This window comes from Coturnix japonica, chromosome 7 (assembly GCF_001577835.2).
Source record: "Coturnix japonica isolate 7356 chromosome 7, Coturnix japonica 2.1, whole genome shotgun sequence".
NCBI classification, from domain to species: domain Eukaryota; kingdom Metazoa; phylum Chordata; class Aves; order Galliformes; family Phasianidae; genus Coturnix; species Coturnix japonica.
Genome location: NC_029522.1, coordinates 24,162,807 through 24,185,170, shown reverse-complemented (window position 1 = coordinate 24,185,170; position 22,364 = coordinate 24,162,807). Strand labels below are relative to the sequence as shown.

The 22,364-nt window shown below is 51.9% G+C and overlaps 3 protein-coding genes across 3 annotated transcripts; 2 read left to right on the top strand and 1 right to left on the bottom strand.

Annotated features, from left to right (window-relative positions):
* Positions 1–8: 8 nt before the first annotated feature.
* On the top strand, positions 9–3,699 carry AAMP (angio associated migratory cell protein). Its single transcript, XM_015869066.2, has 11 exons — positions 9–160; positions 326–478; positions 621–740; positions 926–1,065; positions 1,189–1,333; positions 1,407–1,490; positions 1,761–1,876; positions 2,070–2,173; positions 2,337–2,427; positions 2,706–2,860; positions 3,053–3,699. The coding sequence occupies exons 1-11, from the start codon at positions 73–75 to the stop codon at positions 3,126–3,128; spliced, it is 1,272 nt and encodes a 423-aa protein (XP_015724552.1). The 5' UTR covers positions 9–72; the 3' UTR covers positions 3,129–3,699.
* On the bottom strand, positions 3,522–18,936 carry ARPC2 (actin related protein 2/3 complex subunit 2). Its single transcript, XM_015869075.1, has 10 exons — positions 18,737–18,936; positions 12,945–12,979; positions 11,952–12,064; positions 9,802–9,847; positions 9,033–9,219; positions 8,524–8,617; positions 6,232–6,358; positions 4,985–5,085; positions 4,555–4,655; positions 3,522–3,981 (listed from the first exon to the last, which is right to left on the bottom strand). Exons 1-10 carry the CDS (start codon positions 18,808–18,810, stop codon positions 3,957–3,959), a joined length of 903 nt encoding a protein of 300 aa, XP_015724561.1. The 5' UTR covers positions 18,811–18,936; the 3' UTR covers positions 3,522–3,956.
* LOC107316955 (C-X-C chemokine receptor type 1-like) lies at positions 18,921–21,792 on the top strand. Its single transcript, XM_015869065.2, has 2 exons — positions 18,921–19,524; positions 20,119–21,792. The coding sequence occupies exons 1-2, from the start codon at positions 19,035–19,037 to the stop codon at positions 21,198–21,200; spliced, it is 1,572 nt and encodes a 523-aa protein (XP_015724551.1). The 5' UTR covers positions 18,921–19,034; the 3' UTR covers positions 21,201–21,792.
* Positions 21,793–22,364: the final 572 nt, after the last annotated feature.

Below are 22,364 nucleotides of genomic sequence, written 5' to 3'. Positions count from 1 at the left end.
GTGAAAAATCGGGCTGTGATTGGCTGTAAGGGGAAGGCGGAAGTGGTGTTGGTGGCGGCGGGGCAGGCCGGCATGGAGCCCGCGGCGGGGCCCGGCGCGTTGGACTTCCATGGCGACGAGGAGATCATCGAGGTGGTGGAGCTGGGCCCAACAGGGCCGGGTGAGACGGGAGCCCCGCCTCCTCACGGGGCACCGGGCCGCCTCGACACGGGGCTCGGCCTCGCGGTGTATCCCCACCACGGGGCCTTCAGCCCTGCTCCGCCTGCGGGGCCGGGGATGCCCGTTGGGGTGGAGGTGGGCGGGGGGTGACGGTCGGTCCCCGCAGATGAGCTGGCTGCGGAGATGGAGGACGTGGAGTTCGGCGATGAAGGAGAGGAGGAGCCCGACGGGGAAGGATGGGAGACAGAGGACGATGAGGGGCTGGAGGATGGTATGGAGGTGCAGGATGACAGCGAGGTCACGTTCTCATTGCATTCAGGTGAGCCATGGGGGTTCCCTGGGTTGGGAAGCTGCACTGTGTCCCTCTCCTGGCTCTATCAAGGGGATTTGAGGGCTCTCTAGTAGCTGTTGTGCCGTCGGGGGGTTTGACTCTGTGGTGTTTGCATGTCCCCGCTCTGCAGCCTCAGTGTTCTGCGTCAGCCTCGACCCAAAGACCAACACGCTGGCGGTGACGGGTGGGGAAGATGATAAAGCCTTCGTGTGGCGCCTGAGCGATGGAGAGCTGCTGTTCGAGTGCTCAGGTGAGGGGCTGGGGCCAGGCGCCCCTGCTCAAATGGGTCCCATAGTAGGGGACCCATAGTAGGAAGTCTGGGTCTTGGTAGCACTTGCTCTTCCCCAGCTGATGTTCCTCTGGAGCTGGGCTCCTGATTGTTTTCCATATCTGGTGTTTGTTAACAGAATGGTCTGTACTCTTTGCCATCTCTAGGACACAAGGACTCTGTCACCTGTGCCGGTTTCAGTCATGACTCTGTGTTTGTGGCCACGGGTGACATGTCTGGTCTGGTCAAAGTGTGGCGGGTGGACACCAAGGAAGAAGTGTGGTCCTTTGAGGTGGGGGACCTGGAGGTGAGTGGCTGAAGCTCTGCTCCTGATGGAAACGTGGGGGCCAACAGTGGGACCCAGCTCTGGTTCTCCTCCCTTCTGTGAGGACACAACCCTGTGACGCTGCCTGTCCCCTTCTCTGAACAGTGGATGGAGTGGCACCCTCAGGCCCACGTCCTTCTAGCGGGCACGGCTGATGGCAATTCCTGGATGTGGAAGATCCCCAGTGGAGATTGCAAAACCTTCCAGGGCCCTGCATGCCCTGCCACGTGTGGCAAGATCCTGCCTGACGGTGAGGAACAGGGAGGTGGGAGACAAGGGCTGTGGGAAGCTCTGCCTCTATCTGCTCGTTCTGTTTTACCCAGGGAAACGAGCCGTGGTGGGATACGAGGATGGGACCATGCGCATCTGGGATCTGAAACAGGGAACCTCACTGCATGTTCTGAAAGGTGGGAAAGGGATTTTTCACCTGGGGTGCATCCCCCATGCAACAAACTCTGAGCTCTGCCTTGGTGAAGAGGCAGCATGTACAGAGGTTAGAGGCTGCCAGGAGTCTGGTGCTGGGTGCAGTGTCCTCGTGGCAGCCGTCCCTTGCCCTGGGGATGCCACCATGGGGTGGGTGCAGTGCAGATACTGCAGGGTGAGGTGTGCTGGGCTTCGAGGTGCGTGGAGTTTAAGTAGGAATGGGCGTAACTTATTCCTCGTGTTAATCTCCACAGGCCAGGACGGCCACCAGGACCCCTTGACATGTGTGGCCACCAACCAGGATGGCAGTTTGATCCTGACAGGCTCAGTGGACTGTCATGCCAAGCTGGTCAACTCTGCCACGGGCAAGGTGAGTCCGTGCCCACCTGTGGGGCTCAGTAGTGGATATGGATGACCTGTCCAGATCGGGATGGCGCTGGACTTTGCCAGCCAAATGCGATGGCCATCTGGGGCCAGCAGGAGGCGTGCTTGGCCACCACTACCGCCATTTCTCTGCTGCTGGGAGGGTTGGGGCGTGAGGACTCACGTTGTTCCTCCCCCAGGTGGTGTGCGTGTTCAAGATGGAGAGTGCGGCTCCCAAGGCCCCTGTGAGTGAGGGCGAGGAGGCAGAGTCCAATTCAGTGGAGTCGTTGGGCTTCTGTAACGTGTGAGTGGGGCACTGATGATTTTCCTTATGGGATGTTTTGTGGTTCCAGCTCTGATCATTGGGTTGTCCCTCTTCATTTCAGTGCTCCTTCAACCCCGATCCTTCACACGCTTAATTCCCTGCTTACTCCAGGTCCTCATAAAACTCATTCTCCTCTCTGCAGGATGCCACTGGCCGCTGTTGGCTACTTGGATGGTACACTGGCTATCTACGATCTCTCCACACAGACCTTGAGGCACAAATGCCAACATGAGGTACTACCCTGTACCTCATTATCTCTGGGCCCAGCTGCCACCTCTGGTAGCCCAGCGCTGCCTCTTTTAGAGCCTGGGGGGGCTTTCCTGGGGTTGGTTCCCAATTCGTGCTTCTCTTTGCTCGTGGGCTTCCCCTGAGGTAGCTGTGGTCCCACACAGAGGATGTGTCGCATCTTGGTCACGAGGGCTGACCCCTTGCTATGGGGAGGGATGGAGTGGAGTCTGATGGTGTGCTGGGACTGTTACTGAGTGTTATTCCTCCTCGTGCTCATTCCCAGTCAGGAATTGTGCAGTTGCTGTGGGAGGAGAACTCCGCTGTGGTGTATACCTGCAGCCTGGATGGGGCTGTGCGGCTCTGGGATGCCCGCTCAGGGAAGATGATCAGCGAGTATCGAGGGCACTCTGCTGAAATCCTCGACTTTGCTGTCAACAAGTGAGTAGGGACCCCCCGGACCAACCCTTCCCTGAGGCTGCTGGGTGCAGGAAACGCCTGAGCCTTGGAGTGTATCATCTGCAAACACGGATGCTCACATTGAAGGGTCTCAGGGGATGGAGTACGGGTGTTCACAGCTAGAGCTGTCCAAGGCCACCAGTTTGGCTGCTGAGCCCTATCTCTCTCCTCCAGGGATGCCTCCATTGTGGTGACGACCTCCGGAGACCACCAAGCCAAAGTGTTCTGCGTGCAGCGCCCTGACCGCTAGCGGCAGTGCTGAGGGATGGCGGCCTGGCTCTGCCATGCTGCTCATGTACAGCGGGACAGGGGAGATGGGTTTCACCCCCCTTCTCCAGCACGTGCTTTGTAATTTTTCAGCCTGCCCTACTTCGCCCTCACAAACTGAGGGCCGAGTCTGGGGTTTTGTATGAAAATGTCTTATATATAAATTATTTCACTTAACCTGGATCCCATCCACTCTGTTTGCTGGGGGAAGGGTGACCTTATGAGATGTGCTCTGTCCCACCAAGGGATTTTAGGCATTAGCTATAGGGGCTGTTCTTCCTACACCACAACGCTGCCTCTCAGCCTGGCTGACTCCAGTCAGCCCCTTTCCTTGGCAAGGCCATGTGCATTGACAAACCAAAACCCTACAGGTTCCTTAAGATAGAAAGATCTCCTTTATTAATGAACCCCAACAGTATTTCTTCAGATACAGGAGTTTTGAACTCAAATACTCAGAAGAAAACAAGTTAATATTGCATTATTCTCATAAGAAATACTGCAACTTATTTCCGGTAACATATTGCAAAGCGAAACAGCTCGAAAAGAAAAAAAAACCAAAATTAAAAAAAAAAAAAGAAAAAGAAAAGAAATGAAGTCAATCAAACTGGAATTAAGGTTTGTTTCTTGGAACGATCGAGTCCTCGCAAGCACAGCTCGTTTCTGCAGATTACTTCCCAAACTGTCGTACAAACAGACCCCGATTGCTTGAATTCCTTATGAGCCCACAGAGGTGCAACATTAAAAGCTACGATTATCGGGTAGCAAGTGCCCCAACCTTCGTCCTCCACAGTAGCCTCAGTGACCCCCAGCGTTAACGGGTCGTGAATGTCTTCCCCCTGAAAGGATGCAGAGAGAGGTCAGTGCGGCCTTCAGAGCTGCCTTGGGTTGCCCCAAGGTGACTTGTGGGCACGTGCTTGCATTGAGCTCTCAAAGATATACTGGTACTGCTGGTTCAGAGCTCACAGGCATTGCTTGCAGCAAGCAACTGGACCACACTGCTATGGGGAGGGGCTGGTTTTCACAGAGGGTACAACCCCAACACCCCAGAGCAGAAAGCAAAGAGGAAATAGCAGGATGCAAAGGAGCTCTGGGATCAAGAGGCCAGTGTCATGATGGAAACATGCTACACAACCACCGTCATTGGTGTGCATTGCTCTGGGCTGCTTTATTTGCCAAAGGGAGTCAGTTGCCAGGAATGCTCACAGCCTGAGTGAGCTATTGGCCACAGGATCTGGGGAAAGCCAGGCCACGCTCACAGCAGGAAGATGCTCTGCAAGTACCGGACATCAGGTCCCAAAATGGCCATCCCATACTATCCCAAACCTAGGAGCAGAGATGCTGAGCTGTGAAGAAGTGCGCTGATTGCAGGCAGGGAAGCCTGATTAACAAGGTTTTGCTTTGCTACTCACGTGATTGTTTTCATTTCTTTCTTCTCTGCATCTGGACGGGCACGGTTCAGCACCTTGAGGAAATCTGATGTTTTTGCCCTCATACGTGTGTGAATATAGGCCTGCAGGAACAAAACGGGGCCGCTTCAGGATCCCGTACTCACAGCTAAGACCCAGAAAGGAAACCACAGATTGAAAAGGGGGAAAAAAAAATCCTACTTTGCTGCTAGGATGGGAGGCGAACAGGCACTGCTTGTACCAAGGAACAGGAAGAAGGCGATGACGCACCATTTGCCAACCTAGCACTATTGTGCAGGGCAGTGCTATGCACTAATCAGCTCCCAGGGTGGGGGAACGAGGGTACTCCTACTCCATGCTTCTCCCTCTTAGTCCCCCCAGATGAGATGGGCCAAGCCTCCCATTTTCCCCAGCCATATCCCCATGGTGGTACCTTTGAGCACTTGATGTGATAGTGCAGGTAGTCTCGGAATGTGTGGATCAGGTTTATGGTGTTGTCTCTGGCAGCAGCATTGGTGTGACGGGGGAACAGCACTGAAAGGAAAGAGGCCACATAAACTGTTATTGCTTCCTGAAGCTATGAACGGGCCCTTCAGGGTGCTCTGGTGCTACAGGCTATAGGGCATGCTGCTCTGAATGCCTGTTTGCTGTGCCCAATATTGAGACACGTATTGGGATTAAGCAGCTCTGGCGATTTTAAACATGAGGCTTAGCAGCACTTTCCCACCCACAGTCACACGCTCATGTCTCTTGTAGCAGCCTGGATGCAGCTGGAGGACACAGACAAGGCCAAGTGCTCAGAGATGACGACATCCACACGTTACTTCAGTCTGGTGCTGTGCTAAGTGTCCCAGATCCAAGGGCTGAAAGACCTTTTGTCTCAGTGATGATCTCACCTGGGACTGTCAGATCAGATAACAGAGAGCCTGCCTCCAGACAAGGAGGAAGTCTTGCTAGCAGTCCAAGAATTGCCACTAGGCAGCCCTGCCATGACTGATTAAGTGCCTGAACCCAGGGCACCATTCCCAGCGTGGGAGTAGAGCAGCTCAGGCTTTGCTTTCCTCTGCAGTGTCTGTATGTCTGTGCTTTGTCTCTGAGCTCCAACGTGCAGGCATGCTGGCCTGGGAGATCCTAACGGCATATTCAACCACGATCCCAGTTTCTCTGTAAGAGATCGCTCCCTTTGAACAGGGGCAGGGTTTGGACTCCTCAGGTCAGTCATCAGTGCTACTGCCCAGGAGGAAATGACTGCTAGCCAGCAAAGCAGCACCTTTGCAGGCAGGTGAAGGTACTTCATCAGAGATAGATGTATTAGACTTAAAACAGAGGGGCAGAGCAGGAGAAGCACAGCTTGCAGCCCAGGCATCTACAGTTACAGATCACATGCCTATGAGAAAGAAGCCTGTAGTACCTGCAGTATCACAACAAAGCCAAACGTCTCTTACTCCCAAGTGCTGAACCCAATTTATAGGCTGATCTCACATGGCTTACTATCTATTCCCCTGCTGCCCAGAGCAGAGCTGAGGTGACTTGATGCAGCAGAGATGCTGACCATTGGGGAATGCAACTTCCTTTGGGCCCAATAACTCCCATGAACGCTCAGGGAAGGTGAACTAACACGCAGCAGCAAGAACCTCTCTCTATCCTGAGCATCCCCATGCCACAGAACTGCCTGCTTACCAAAGGTGATGTAGCCAATATTGTCGCCAATGGCTGCGTCTGTATCTTTCAACTCCAAGGGTGGCTCCCTGTGGCTGAAGAGCACCTGTGGGGCTGTGTGACTGGCCCGGCGACCCTCCTTGAACTCCTGAACAAAACAACAATAAGGTGAGTCCCACTGCGACACACCAGGCAGCACAAGAGAAAAGCAAACATCTCCCAGTCCCACAAGGCATCTGAACAGAAGGTTTCCCAGCTTTCCCTCCACGGGCCAATCTAAACAGGCCAAGCTTCTGGAAAACAATCATTTTTTTCTCCAGTAAAATCGAACTAAAATGCATGGCTCTCCCAAGTTTCTATGTGTACCTAGTACAAGCCCTCAGCTCGTGTCGATTTCAGCATCATGTTTATTGTCATGGGACGTAGGAGTGTTTCATGGACAGGTCACGTTGGGCTGAGCAAGCAGATATGAGAAAGCACAGCTCCTACTCCAAATACCTCCAGTGAAAGTGGGCAGCAGCCATCATTCCAAAGGAGGGAAACACATGAGAAAGAGCTGCAGAGTTTCAACTGTGCCAGTTTTAAAGACTCAGCCATCTCCCACCAAATATCTTTACCTGGGCATTAAAAGGCATGTAAAGGGTTTGAAGCTTGTGTGTGAAACCTGCTTCTCCTAACTCTAAAAGAGCCCTGAAACAACACTTGGATGCAAAGAGAACCATTTCCCACCGGAAGCCTCTCTGACAGCAGCACAACATCCATCTCACATGTAGTTTCAAAAGCATCTCGAAACAGGGCTCAGAAAGTCCAGACCCTATTTCCCTGCCCCAAGGCAGAGCAAACACCCTTCTGCCTCGCTGACCTGCCCAGCCTGTGCATCGCCAGCTACCCTTGGCCTCTCCTCCCTTCTCAGGACAGCACAGCACACCCCAGGAAGGGCTGGAACTCTTCTATTGGAAAGCCAAGTTTTACCACTGGGGTTTCCTTCATGAAATGCTTAGTTTGCACTTCCCCCTGTTTATACCAGAGGCTGAAATGGTTCAAATGGCTTTGCTGGTTAGTTAATGGCCAAATTTTCTCCATGAGAGAACAGATATGCAGCTGCTGCTGCATTACGCAACAGAAATAGCTGGAGGGAAGGAGCCAGTGTGACTCAGAGTGGAAACTCTTGTGGCCAGGCAGGAATAAGGTTTGCTGTTGTAAAAAACCAAGAACTCGGACGCGCAGACTCTGGAACAGCTGCTCTGTTGAAGCTTTGCCATCTCCCCCAGAGCCTCACAAACCCTGTTCTGTTTACTTCACACCTCCCTCCTGGATTTATAAAGCTGAATTTCAGGCTGTGGGATATGCTGGGGGGGAGGAAACCTCAAAGCCAGAGCAGATGCCCTGCATTTAGTTACAGCACACAAAGAGCAAAGCTGTGAGGTAATACACACTACTGCCATTACAACAGACCCTGTTAGAATGGACTCCAACATACATAAACTGGTATCCAGCAAACTGGGCCAGCATCATGCTGTCCACAAGCCCAATAGAAGACAGAAGGTGAGACAGAAAGGCAACATGGATTAACACACAAATCAGCTCAGATCAGATCAGAGAGCCATCCCCAGGTGTAAGCAAATGTCTCAATCTCTGCAGGCTGGACACCATCACTAGCAGAAGTGCAAAGTGTTTACTATGGCCCTCTGAATGCTTCCCAGCTAAGTGACAGTTTCAAAGGGCAGCTGAATCCAGAAATACTCGGCATTATGACAACCGATTCAAGTATGTAAACTAAGCAAATCCAGAGCTTTTCAAAGCTCAAATCCAGGATCCCACTGCTGGACATGAGAAGTTACACTGAGCTGCTCCTGATCCAAGTCCTTTTGCAGCTTCTGAGGATCAGCAGAAACAAACTCATAGCACTTTCTTAGGCATAGCACATTGCCTCATCCCCTCTACTCCTACAGCCTCCCTGTCATGCTCCCTTCCTCTGCTACCAGGTGATCTCTATACCACAGCTGGTTATGTGCCAGGGCCTTAGTGTGGATATTGAAGTATTCATGTGGTGTTTTTCATCTGCAATACATAACATGTTTGACTGTGCACATCAGCAAGACCATCAATAATTAAGACAACAATGCAAGAGCCTGGATTAGTAGTTACACTTCCGTGCCTACCAGCACATTCTGCCAACCCAGGGCAGACTGGAGCCCTGCAGGGCACTTACATGCATTAAATTGCCTTTGAGATCCCTTCTGTCTTACATGTGCTTGTTCAGCACTGCTGCTCCAAGTGAGAAGTGAATTGAGGATCAGATATTTTCCATACCTGCATAAACACCTTTCCAATCACCACATCATCATCGTCTTTAAATACCGTGCTGAACACAACCGTGACGCGGTCCTTCTTTGCCTCAACATACCTGCAAGAGTGGGCAAGAAGAGGAGAACTCAGCTGTGAATACAACTGCCAGAACTGCAACTGGATGAGGAAGCAGCTGCTTGACAAGCTCAGACAGATGCTGAAACACTCCCCCCCTCCCTCAAGACAGTGTTTACAGGGAGCAAAACACTTTTGATGGGAGTGGCTAATACCTTTCCTGCACGCAGCCACAAATGCTATTGCTAACAGAGACTCTTGTATAACACCTCTGCAGCCTGAGGGGTGAGCATTATAGTCACTGGGTAATCCTCAGAGCCTAGGACAGGCCCTTATTACCATACCAAAGCACTGAGCAATAGGATTTCCCTACTTTCCATTGCATCCTACAGCTCTAAGTAGAAGCAGAGCATAGTGACAGCTGTCAGACTCCAGTCCTGTGCCACTCAAACACTTACATCGTTTCATCATCCCTGTAGTGGATGACGGCTCTTTTCTCTCCTTCCTTGCCCTCTTCCTGGAATTTGAAATACTTCTCAAAGACCGAAGCAAAGCAGTTGCGTTTCAACATGCCGGCTTGGTGCACAATAGCATCTTTGTCTGCAGGAAGGTTCTCCAGGTCGTAAAGCAAAGAGACATTGTAACCTGGTGAGGAACAGACAGTAACCTTAATGCAGGGTCTTAATACAACCAGAGACACATTTTCTGGAAGGAGGCACCTACAGTCCAAGCATTGCTGCTACGGTCCCACCTTCGCCTTAAGGCCTTCCAAAAACCCCAGGGGTGACTGCTTCCAACAACAACCACTGCCAGAAGCTGTGCCTGAACTCGATGTGTGACCATGGAAACGTTCCCAGGGCTCTTTCTCTAGCTCTGAAACACGTGCTTAATGCACCGCTCCTAAGTTTTCACAGTGAGTAGGAAGAGATGCTGTCACAGGTAACCATGGTTTTCCTGTGTCTCATGAAATGTCTTTGAGAAGAACAAAGACCCCAATTGTGAGGAACAGAGGCTTCCTGGAGGAGGGCTGCACTGAGAGTTACTGCTTATACTGCAAGGAACTTCAGCCTTGATGTATGCAAGACACCTTTTTTACTGCCACTCATTGTACAGAAAGCCCCAAGCATTAAGCTCTTGACGTATAGCCTTCGTCTGAGCATTCTGGAGTTTACTTAAGCCATTTTGGAACTGCAATCACATGCACTGTACGTTTTACAGCAGGGTTACCTGATTCAGGATTTACCAAGTAGCTTCCATAGACTTTCTTCAACACCTAGGAAAAAAAACATAGACATTGTGAGCATAAGCTATCAGAGCTGTTTCCTCTTGCATTGCCTAGGTAATGCTCAGTCTCCATGTAAAAACATCAAATTACAGGCATCTGCCTTCCCTACTCTTAAGTGAACTTGGACAAATACTAAGTCATCGGTTTTTAGTAGTATTACCTGCTCCTACTGTCTGATCTCCACTGACAGGGAGCATGTTGCATGACAGTAGTCAAAACTAGAACTTTCTAAAGCTCCCTGTCGGTCTTGAACTTGCATGGGCAAGAAAATCTCTTCTGTATGCCTTGTATCTTCCAAAGAGAACTGTCAGTTTGGTACGGCAGCTCTGGGGGCTACAACCCTCCATCTCATCACAAAGGCAGCTCTTGGGGGGGTTTGGGATGGAGAAGCACCACAAAGCACACCCTGTCCTTTCCTGTGCACATTTAGAGCTGGGGTTTTGCAAGGCCTGTCCAAGAAGTTACCTGCCCAGTCTTAGTCTATTCCATGGGACAGATGGGGATGGAGAGGAGACTGCCAGGCAACTTGGATGCCTCCCAGAAACAGAGACGCCCACAGCACAGCAAAAACCTTTCTTTAAGCATAATCACTGCTGAATTTTACATCAATGGCAATTTTCAACTGAGCTGTAGCTCTGTATCAATGAGGGGGCTGGGAACAGGAGGTATTTCGCACAGAAGAATGGAACAGTGCTGTGGCAGAACCGGCCCTCCTGGGATGACGCCCTCCACCACACAGAGAGAATGCACAGGCTCTCTGCATGCCAAAACCTCCCCAGCACAAAGCCTGCCTGGCCTAGGGAGACGCTCTCTCTTAGCAGGAACCCCACTTTGGCTTCTCACAGTGGGATTTCACCAAAGACCAAGTGGAGGAAGTGCAGAAACAAGCTCCATCTTCTCCACGGAAGCACAGAGACACATAGTTTGTTAAACAGCGGTTTAAAAATGTTATTTCTATTTAGTCAGCACTTCCAAGGCAGTCCTGTGAAGATCCTGTCTTCCTCTCAGAGCCTGACAAGCTGGCTGGCAGCTGCCCTCACTCTCAGCACAGCAGCTGGAGTTGAAAAGGAACACACACCACAGCTCAGCCACCACTGTGACTACTGGTGTAAGGCTGCAGTGAACATCAGTCCCTCACCCACCATAGCGCTTCACCTGGGAACATCCACTGTACTGATCCTCACTAAACGTGCTGGGAAGGCTCCAGCATTTGTGCTGCTTGGCTCTCTGGCTTCCCAGCAGCAGCACCTGCAGTGGGGCTGCTCCCACTGCCCTGCAGTACAGGAGGCAATGTTGATCCTAGAAAGCAGGATGCTCAGTCACATTTTTTCTGACTTCAGTAGGTCTTGTAGCAACGTGTAGGAATTCCCTTTGGGTTCGAATCCCCTGCTTCTTGCCAGATTCTCAATAAGCTCACAGAGCAGTTTCTTTGTTTTCCCCCAGGGCAAAAACCTGCAGGGTAAACTCCATTTACTAGCATTAGGAGATTTGAAAACTAACTCGGGAACTGAGTCACACTTCCTGCCTTGCGACCCAACCACAGCTCAGAGAGGCGCCTTCTTTCTACCATAAATGGCCCTCAGCAGCCGGGGCCCATTCAACAGGAACTGAACCTGCTAACTTCACCCAGCAGCAGCAAAAGGGGAACCAGCCAGCTTGTAGATCAAGGTCTGTACACACAGCTGGAACCTGTAACTTGCTCTCAAGTGGGCTTAGAGTCAGAAGAGTACTGCAGTGGGAATCCAGAGCTGATCTGGTGCTTTCTCTTGCCATTGCGCTCAGATCATCAACCAATGAAACTATTTTTGCCAGGCCTCATAGTCATTTTGAAGGTACTTTCAGAATTAGCTGTGCTTTTACCTTTCAGGCTATCGGCTCATAAAAGATAACTACTTCTTCACAACAGTGTGGGAACACACTCTGTCCTTGTGTTCCAGCAAAGCAAGACTCCTGGTCAGCACAGAAACTTCAACATGAGACGGGAATACAGACACTTCTCTATACATTAAATCTGAACATCACAAGGGCACGGCCTCTTCTGATACAGCACTTGTAGCCTCAAGGCCCCAGATGCCCAGAGAAGTTCACTCACCTCGTCAGCACCGTGTTCTTGAAGTTCTTTGTAGAATTTCAGAGAAATACTGACCATCACTTTTGTCTTGTCTCCATTGGGGTTTGAAATATGGTAAAGAACTCCATCAAAGTCTACAAAGCAAGTGAGACAAACGTGAGGAACCTGGGAAGGAACAGTTCCTATTTCTAAAGAAACAGTGGTGTTCTAGGAATTGCATAGTGACATGATTCCCTCTGCCTCAGCCCTCACAGACACATGACAAAGCTGTACTTAACTACTGTCACATAGGGAAACCTGTTACCATTCAAAGAGCTGAAATAGATATGACACCTGTCCATCATGGGAAGATCTAGCCTAGTGTCATTTAGCATCCCTTTCAAGTCTGCTCACGTTCATTGCACAAGGACACAAACACGCAGAGATGGGAGCCTTCTGGATGCTCAGCACACAAAGTGACAGACGTGCCCACCAGGCCAAAGCTACAGCCTGGAGGAGGAAATAACCTCCATTAGCAGAGCAAAGACAGCTCAGGCAGTGCCTGCTGAGACAGCTTTCACTTCACTGCAGAACAGGCAGCCAGGGCAGGAGGCAGAGAAAGGCAGCCCTCCAGCTACCTCCACTTCCCCACAGAGCTCCACAGCTTACATAGATCCTTGATAACAGAAGCAACACATCAGCTACTGAATGAATGCTTGTATCTCCTTGACACTTCCCATTCTAGAGAGCAAACTTCAGGCTATAAATTCATCCTGCCCGTCACCCCAAGCCAGTTTTCTAACAGTCCTAACCAGACAGTGCTAAAGACCTAATAACATAACAGCACCAAATGCAGGACTGGGGAATGGGCAAAGTAAACCAGCTATCCAGCACTCACACAAAGCAAAGTGGGCAGTTCTTCCCTGCCCCCCACCCAACTGGCCTGGCTGCATTTGAGCACACCAGGCATAACCACGGGTAGGCCTTTTGAGTTAGGTCCCCTATTATTCAAGTCAGAAGCATTATGGAGCTTACCTGCAAACGTTACTTCTACTGCCTCTGGTTTATTTCTAAAAAGCAAAGAGAATAGAAGAGGTAAATGAGAAGTCCAACAGCAGTCTCCAAGCTGTGAAGGAAAGGTGATTCATTTCATTTCTCACAAACAGTTTTACCTGAAAACTCCCCCAGACCCTGCTGTTCAAGCAGCAGATAACCTTTGAGAGCTCATTCCTAAAACAATCAGTCTTACTAGAAATGATATAAAACAGTCGTGGAAGCTGGCAGAGATTGCTATTATTTGTAGGATCAGCAACAAGAGCATCTTGCAAACCTAAGGCACGCAGCCTCTCATGTTTGAGGTATGAAGATTTTATAACATCTTACAGTTTAAGTGCCAAAGTCTAAGATCTCTGGAAGAGTTGGATCCTGTGAACAATTAAATTGCTTCTGAAAGGTGAATCTGCTGAGGATGGCACTATGTAAGTGCTTCAGCAGCTCCGAGAGGACTGTTATTAATGGGTCATCCTCCATGAGGGAGCAATGCAAAGCTACCTCCAGCACTGACAGTCAGGTCAGAAAATGAGAACAGGGTCAAAATGCCAATCAACTGCTTTATTTCACAGCCTACATCCTTTTAGGTTTTAAAAGCAGCCAGTACAGAGTACAGGCTAATGATGCTGGATCTGTTTTACAGCCCTGAGAAGTCTCAGCTTTCATTCACACCTACCTGAACCAACTGAATGTGCTCCCCAGGTCAAAGTCAGCGTGCTAAGGCAGCCCTGAGGTTGCAACTACCCTACCCAGAGACCAACTCCAACCTTATTTGAGTGGAAATTGAGGCCATAAGTGGAAAGGATGAGGCGTTGCTGCTTCTTGAGAGTTGTTACAGCTGTGAAAAGCAACATCCCTTTTTGCTGGGAGACAGGAAAGCCTCTGTCTTTTGTGCTGCATCACTGAAGATAAAAACTGTGCGACTTGAAAGCAGCAGCGTGAGTGCACCCAAAGCAGCTCCTTTAGTTTGAGCCGCACCAGTTACCTGAGACCTCTTTCACTCTTATCCTCCCTTCTTCCCTGCTGGTCAGAGATGGAAGTTTGGAGCCTCTCCTGTGGCACGTTTAACACTCAGTTTTGAAAGGGGAGCGATTCCCCAAGTTGCATCTAAGCTCACTGAGGACTGACGAAAGCAGAGATGGAAGAAAAATCCTACCAATATCATACGGTCAGTCGATGCAGACACGTTCTTCTTTTAGAGCACCACACCCAGACTTAGAAATCAGCTTGGATGGCAATATACATCTTATAAAAAAAGAAAACTATGTAGGAAGCTTTAAAGATAGCACAGTCAGGCACAGAAGAGCTGGGAATATTAAAAAGAGGATGTACCCTTAAAGTTTAGATCCATCTCTCGAAGCCAATTCTATATGCACACACAGAGCTGCCATCCAGCTCACAGCACTCCCTCCAAATACAGCACCTCACCCTGAAGAACTCAGGGAAACAATTACAGACAATGAGCAACAGGGACAGTAGCTTGGGAGACAACAGAAGGATAACTTGGTTATTTAGGGAGCTGTAACATTGCAGGCCCAAAGTTGGTTAACAGCTGTGTGCAAGAGCCTTTGTTCTGCACACAAAAGCTTACGGCAGCCACGATGTGACTCCAGTGTGTTCCATTGCGCAAGCATGAATTTCTCAGAACTTCTTTTCACATGGATTTCCCAAGTGGCTCAGGATGAGGATGGTGAAGAGAGGAGAGGCTTAAAGGAGAAGCAGGTAAGGGAAGGGAACTTTGGGGTGCTGAATATTCACCAGCACGCAGCCTCATGGAGGAAGCGCTCACGTGAGCAGCATGCAGAGCTCCTCGCAGCCACACAGCCCCTGCGTGCTGCAGGATGCTCCTGCCTCATGGGGCATATCTCTCAGCCCCAAAAGTACCCTGACAGAAAAGGAGCCTGAACCATCACCCCAGCGCAGCAGAGCAGCTCTCGCCCCCCATTATGGTGCTGGGAGCAACTTGAACCTGTACCACCCAAACTGCAGCCTCCCTCCCTGACCAGTAACACCCATTCTCCCACCAGGAACAGCCAAAGATAGCTCCTCAACCTGCTACACACCAAACCCAGAGCTCTCTGCAAAACCCTGCCTGACCCCCACAGCTAAAATGGCAGCTGCTCCAAGCACAGGCGGCTGCCCATTTTCTGATAACGCTTATCAGGTCTGAAGTCAAATCCACACCAAATCCCAGCTGCTCCCCGCTTAGAACAATAAGAGGCCTTGATGGATTTGTATTCCTTCTTGCCTGCATTCCCCCTTGCCTGCATTCCCTATTCATCTCTAAATGGCTCCTGCACCAAAGTCCATCTAACGCAAAGCCAGCTCCAAATCAGATTTTTCCCCACAGCAGCGCATCCAAGAGGAGCCACAGAACCCATGGAGAGATGCCAACAAGCACTTAAGAGCAACAACAAATCTCCTTTTTCCTGACAGCAGTTCCTCAATTTTGATTCGGACAGCCTCCAAACTTCCCTGCCTCATTCTCAGGCCACGGAGGCTCTCGGCCATATGTTACAACAAATTGAAGAACAGAAGAACGAAGGCTGTGTAATTAGCCAGAGCCCTCATCTCCTGCATTAAACAGACCTGCATGCAAATGCGAGCCTGGCCAACAACCACATCGATAGATGACTAAAGCAGCTCCCACATCGCAATTAAGGTTTGTACCCAATAAAGGAAGATGGCAATTATTTTAAAAGCTGCAGGCACACAGATATTAGAATATCTCGCTCCAGAGGAGGGGGGGGGAAAAAAAACCTCATGAAAGGAGTGGGGGGAATATTTCAAAGCTTCGAGCTTCCAGCTCTGAGCAGAGCCTGCAGATCACCGAGTTGATGCACTGTTGGATGAGAGTGAGCCAGATTCAGTGACAGACTGCAGGCTCTCGCTCCAGAAAGGTCACCCCAATAAAAAAATTATGAGCAATGTCTAAAATTATCCAAAGCTGTTCCTCCCCCCCTCTCTCCCCAGGCCCCACTCGACTAACAAAAGCTACTTTGCGTGAGCTGTAAGCGTGCATGAAATCAAAGAGCTCCCACAGCACGCCTGCCACAAACTTGAGAAGCACTTTGCTGTGCGGTAATGGAAGTCCCCATGTGTGCTGACCCACAGCATTGCTGGGACCCCAGCTTCCACTGTCAGCACGGCAGCCAGTCTGCAGGCTCTGCTGATATCTGCTCTTGTCTTGCACCAAACGCGGCAGCTGCAGGAGGTGCTGCTGATCCTGCACCGAACCCCAAAGTGCAAACATCACCTGAACGCTTCTCACCTGCTCCAGGATTGGCCATTCTGCAGATGCTGGGCTGCCTGAGCTCCTCCATCCCTGTGCTGTCCCCAGCTACCCCACAAGGAAGTCACTCCCAGGCAGCACTGGCAGCACAAAGTTCGTATCACCCACCTTCACCCAGCAAGGCCAGAGCACTCCACTGCAGAGCAGGTGAGCACCACAGGGACCACAAATGGGAAATACCACAGAGGATGTGGATGCAGTTGCAGCCAAACTCTCCAAGCAGCCTACAGGAACTGGTTTACAGCACAGAAGTTGAAGCTTCAGCTGTTTTCCCATTCAACCAGCACTCATGAAACCCTGCAAATTTGCCCCTATTGAAAGCTTTACAGAAACCTAACATTGAATGAGATATGTTTCCCCTCCACCTCCAACCAAGGGAAAAATCACACTGTTCTCCACCTATGCAATTTCTTCTCCTGCACAGCAGGTAAACAGTAAGTACCAATTTGAGACAGATGATTAATTAGCTTGCCCTAAACTGCCAGCAATGTAAGGCTGAAGAACCATACCTAAGAACACAAGCCCTCTGCTACAGTTTGGCTGGGATCAGAGTGGACCAAAACTGGAGGGCAAATCTGTTTTGGGGGGGTAGTTCTCTGCTGTGCTTTAAAAAGAAGTGAACACAGGAGACAGAAATGTTTTACCTTGAAAATAGGTTATTGTTCCCAGGTATTCCCCCACTTCAGCACTTTGACAGACTAATCTTTCAGCTCAGGGAGCTGCTGGATCCATGGCACAGTCACAGAAGGAGAGGGAAGTGCCCACATCATGGAGCAAGTTTAGATAAACTGTGCATCACATCTGCACAATTCAAGTTGCAGGGCAGATAACTCAGGGTCAGCTCACAGTGACTTACTCCTCTCAATCACTTAATCCCTTGGAGTGTGTCCTTGCCCTGACCACCCTGGGTCCATCCCCAGGACACATCTTGGGTTGACGGTCACCCAAACAGAGCAAATCCCCTCCTGCCTTCAAGCTCAATGCCACAGGATGACCCTGGAACACCAGCTGGATGGAAAAGAAATATCTCATGAATAAACATGGCATGGCATAGCACCAGTACCCAAAAAGACTTGTTCAGAGAAGTAGATTTCCATTTTCCTTGGTTTCATCTCTGACCTTCATCCATGCCTTGTTCTTTCCTGGACAGCAGAACAGCACAAGCACAGAAGAAAATGCAGAAGTGAATTACTTCCTCCCCTCCAGCAACATTCTGAGGGTGCAACACTCATCCAGAAGGAGCACTTAGCTGGTCTTCTATGCAAAAGAAAGGACGGCCCATAGAACAAGAGGCAGAATATCATTGGCCACACTCACAGCAAATTGATCCAGGAAGGATTGGTATGCCAGGCAAGCACGCTGAGGCAGTAACAAGCTTTGCTGTACAGCAAAATGGAAACATTGTAGATTGGAGGTGAGTGAGTAACCTCAGCTCTAGCTGCACTGAGTCAGGGCTTTGAGCTGCACTCAGTCTCCTGATGGCTGCATCCTCCATTCACTGCTGCTGCTGCACTTGGACTGATGCAGGGACACGCACACAGGCTCCCACCAGCAGAACGCCTCCATATGAGCTTGTGGTGAACGAGTGTTTTTTGACACACACTATTAACCTCCAGATACTTCAGGTTTTTTTCCTAATGGAAAATGCAGCACCCAAGAGCTCTCTCCTCCCAGTGTGGTGCTTTGGGGATATGTTGCACTAAATAATCACATGAAGAGGCTGATGGCAGGGAAGAGAGCAGCGTGGTGATCCCACAAGGCAGCACAGTGGGAGCTGTGGGAGCACAGGTGAAGGTAATTCAGCTGTGCTCCTGGAAGGGGTGGAGCTTGACTCCACGTCTCCTAGATCCCATTTAAGGGCTGACCACCACTAAGGCAGCATCTCTTTCTGGAGATTGCATGGCTGCAGATAAGGGCATTCACGTGAGATGACTGTCTCAAGCTGAACTATGCTCAGACAATATCTTCCCAGCACTGAAGCGCTGCTGTCAGTAACACTCAGTGGCTCCCCGGGGACTATATGATCCAGACCAAAGATACAGGTGCAGATCAACTGCCCTACAACCTCCACAAAGCCAAGATGCTCAGCAGCCCTATGCCAGCAGCCAGGACAAGCGGATCCTCTGACCCTGCCAACACCTCCCATCCCAATGGCACACCCCAACACCACAAGCTCCATCACTCTCACCTAATCCCAGCCCTAAGCACCCCATGGAGCCTGGCCTCACACAATCTTCCATTCATCCACTCAGTCCCACCACCTCAGCCCCCTCCACCCTTGCCGGCCCCACCCCATGTCCCCATTGCCCTGTCATACCTCACACCCAAGGCCCAGCTCGGTGCCACCCGCCCCTCCCACGCCTCTCCCATAGACATTATCCCTTAGCTCCTTATCCCCCTCCCCTCCCTCAGGCCTCACTAGGCCGCAACGCTTCCTCCTCCGCCCCGCCCCGGCCTCATTCACCGACCCATCTCCCTGCCCTACCCGGCGGCCGCGCCCTCGAACTTCAACGTGAGGGTCTCTTCGATGATACGGTTGTTGACCTCGAGCAGGATCATGTCGGTACCGGGGTTGGGGAACCGGCTCTCAGCGCTCCGAGGCCGGAGGGAGCCGAGCCCGCTGCGCGCACCGGGGACCCGCCCGAGCCTGCGCCGCCGCTTCCGCTCTCGAGCCCGCGCGTCACTTCCGGGCTCGTCCCGCCCCCCCCCAACACACACCGCCTACATGATGGGGGTCGGGAGTGAATGTGGGGTGTGAAGGGGGAATGGTGGGGTGAGCCGGAATGGGGACTGCCTACATGTGGGGTGATGGAGTCCCTGTGTGGGATGATGGAGTCCCTATGTGTGATGATGGAGTCCCTACAGTGCCCCCCCAGCGTTATACTAATGATGTGAGAGCGCCCCAGGATAATATGGGGTGTCCCCGGAGCACCCATAGGGATGGGGTGAAGCCCCATGGCCAGCAGAGCCCCACGAACCCCCCCCAGCCGTGCAAAGCGGGTGTGCTGTGCCCTGGGCTGGGGGTGCAGGGAAGGTGTCCCCTCTGCTGCCGCTTCCTCTTCGTGCTGCAGAAGGTTTTGCAACCTTGCTTCCTCCCTGCGCTGCATAAAGCGGCAGTGCCAGCTCTGAGCCTGGCTCACTTGGTGCAGGTGTGGGACCTGCTGGCACGTCCCCGTGCTCCCCAGGGTCTCCGTTTTGGGGTAACATCCCGTGGCAGACCTCAGCCGGGCTTGGAGCTGGGAAGGGGAGAAGATTTGGGGTGCAGCAGAGGCGGTGAGTGCGTGGGATGCTTGGCTATGGGGTGCCATGGGGCACCCTGCTTACCTGGGCAAGGGGTGCAGGGAGGGCTCTGCATAGCATAATCTGAGCTCCACGTAGGGTAACCCCAACCCTGGGGGGAGCTGATGTCCCCAAGTAGTTTTCTGCGTGGGGTCCAGGGAGGAAATGGAGACTTCCCCTTCTGTGGGCAGAAATCTGTCCCCATAGGAACTGCAGGGAATTTGGGTGGGGAATCGGAAGGAGAAGCCAAAAATATAGTGGGGAGAAGCGTGTTTCCTCTGCTCTGGGTACTGTGGTGCACTCGGGGAGCTGGTGTGAGAAGGGTTTTTGGGGAGGACATCAGGATTCAAAGGACTCACACCAACCGGAGGGACTCAGGAGGGATCCTTCATTGGGGCTGAACCTGGAGGGGACAGTGCTGAGGTGAAGCAGTCCACACGGGGCTGTTGGGCAGGAGGACGTATGGGGATAGTTTTCAGGCATGAGCCTGTTCATTGTATGGTGTGGTGAGGTTATGGGGTGTGGGAGAGCAATGGGGGCTGGAAGTGCTGGATGTGCCCTGAGCCCACGTTGCTTTGTGCTTTGCAGGCAAAATGGGGACATTTTACGCCGATGAACTCTTCGATATCTTATACAACTACACTTCTGACTATGGCAACTACAGCCTGGTTCTGCCTGACATCGATGTCTCCTCTTCCCCATGCCGTAATGAAGGTTCTGTAGCCAACAAATACTTCGTAGCCTTCATCTACTGCTTGGTCTTCCTCCTCAGCATGGTGGGCAACGGGCTGGTGGTGCTGGTGGTCACCTCCAGCCACATGAACCGCTCCGTCACCGACATCTACCTGCTCAACCTGGCTGTGGCCGACCTGCTCTTTGCCCTCAGCCTGCCGCTCTGGGCTGCCTACTGGGCCCACGAGTGGGTTTTTGGCACCGTCATGTGCAAAGCCATCTCGGTGCTGCAGGAATCCAACTTCTACAGCGGCATCCTGCTGTTGGCTTGCATCAGCGTGGACCGCTACTTGGCCATCGTCTACGCCACCCGCGCTGCCACTGAGAAGAGACACTGGGTGAAGTTTGTCTGCGTGGGCATCTGGGTGTTCTCGGTGCTGCTCTCCCTGCCTGTGCTGCTGTTCCGCGAGGCGTTTGTCTCAGACCGCAATGGCACAGTTTGCTACGAGCGCATTGGAAATGAGAATACCACCAAGTGGAGGGTGGTGCTGCGGGTGCTGCCGCAGACCTTTGGCTTTGCCTTGCCGCTCCTGGTCATGCTCTTCTGCTACGGTGTCACCGTGCACACCCTCCTGCAGACCAAGAACGTCCAGAAGCAGCGTGCCATGAAGGTCATCCTAGCTGTGGTGCTGGTCTTCCTTGTCTGCTGGCTGCCCTACAACATCACGCTGGTGAGCGATACTCTCATGAGGACGCATGCCATCACTGAGACCTGTGAGAGGAGGAAACACATTGACACAGCCCTCTCCATCACGCAGGTCCTTGGTTTCGCCCACAGTTGCATTAACCCCATCATCTATGCCTTCATCGGGCAGAAGTTTCGCAACAGCTTCCTCAAGATCCTGGCACAACGTGGTTTCATCAGCAAGGATGCTGTGGCACGCTACGGCCGCGCCTCCTACACTTCAACCTCTGGCAACACCTCCACCACCCTCTGAGCCCCACTGCTCCCCAAGACCCAGTGCATGCAGTCCTGACACCCTGTGCACCCCAGCATTCTAACCCAAGACTCAGCCTTGGGCAGTGGGCACGGCCCCCTGGCACACAGATGGATGCCACTGTGGGCTGCACACGGTCACACTGCACATGCAAAGGCACATCAGCACGGGTGTCCCAGTGGAAAGATGCTGAACGCTGCCCACCCTCCCTGTGCTTTGGGATAAAGCTTATGACTTTGAGGACATCATGGCCCTGGTGTGGCAATGATAGCTGCCCAGCAATAAAGGAGGTGGCAAGGTTTTCACACTTGTATGACTCCTGTTGACTGGGGGGTGACAGCCACAGCATTTCCGGGGGACAGTGGGTGCGGGAAAGTGCTGTTACCCAAGAGGCTGTTGCAGAGGTTTTGCATCCTGCATGTCCCCAGAGGGGACCACAACCTGGCGTCACTTGGTGCCACCACTGAGTCCTTCCCCAGCACCGGGTCTCTGTGTCACCTCTGCCCACCTGGGTCATGGCTGGGGTCAAGCCCTCATCACCTTCTTCCCAATACCCATTTGAACTCAAATAAAGCAAATCCCTGCAAAAGTCTTTAGTGGCCCTTCCCTGTCCTTGGTGACACTGAAGCATCCCTGCCTCCCCCCTGCAATCCATGAAGGTGGTAGCACCTGGGACACCCTCTGCCCACAGTGCTGCATTGTGCAAAGATCCAGGAACCTGCCCCTTACACAACTGGGATGGGGTGGAGGGAGCGTTTCCGCCCCAGCTTGGGCAACTGGGGCTGGTACCAGAGCAAAGAGGGGCTTGTGGCCCAGCTTGGATCCCTCCTCCCACCCCTTATGTGCTCTGACATCATGGTGCCTGTCCCAGCATCCCCCAGCATCTCTCTATGGGGGTCCCATACCACTCCTCTGTCATCCCTGCCACAGCTTCCTGGGATCCTTAATCCTGGGGATATCAGGGATGTGTGGGATAGGGGTGAGGCTGGGAACAGGATGTGAGGGTCCCTGGCACAGAGGGAGGAAGAATGGAGTTGGACAGGGACAGCAGGGGGCTGGGCAGGGCAGAAAAGCAGCAGATCAGGGCCAGCCCATCACCTTTATGTCTGGGAAAGCTCTTGCTCAAGCGGTGCCTGGCAGGAAACCAATGCTGTTGGCTAAGAG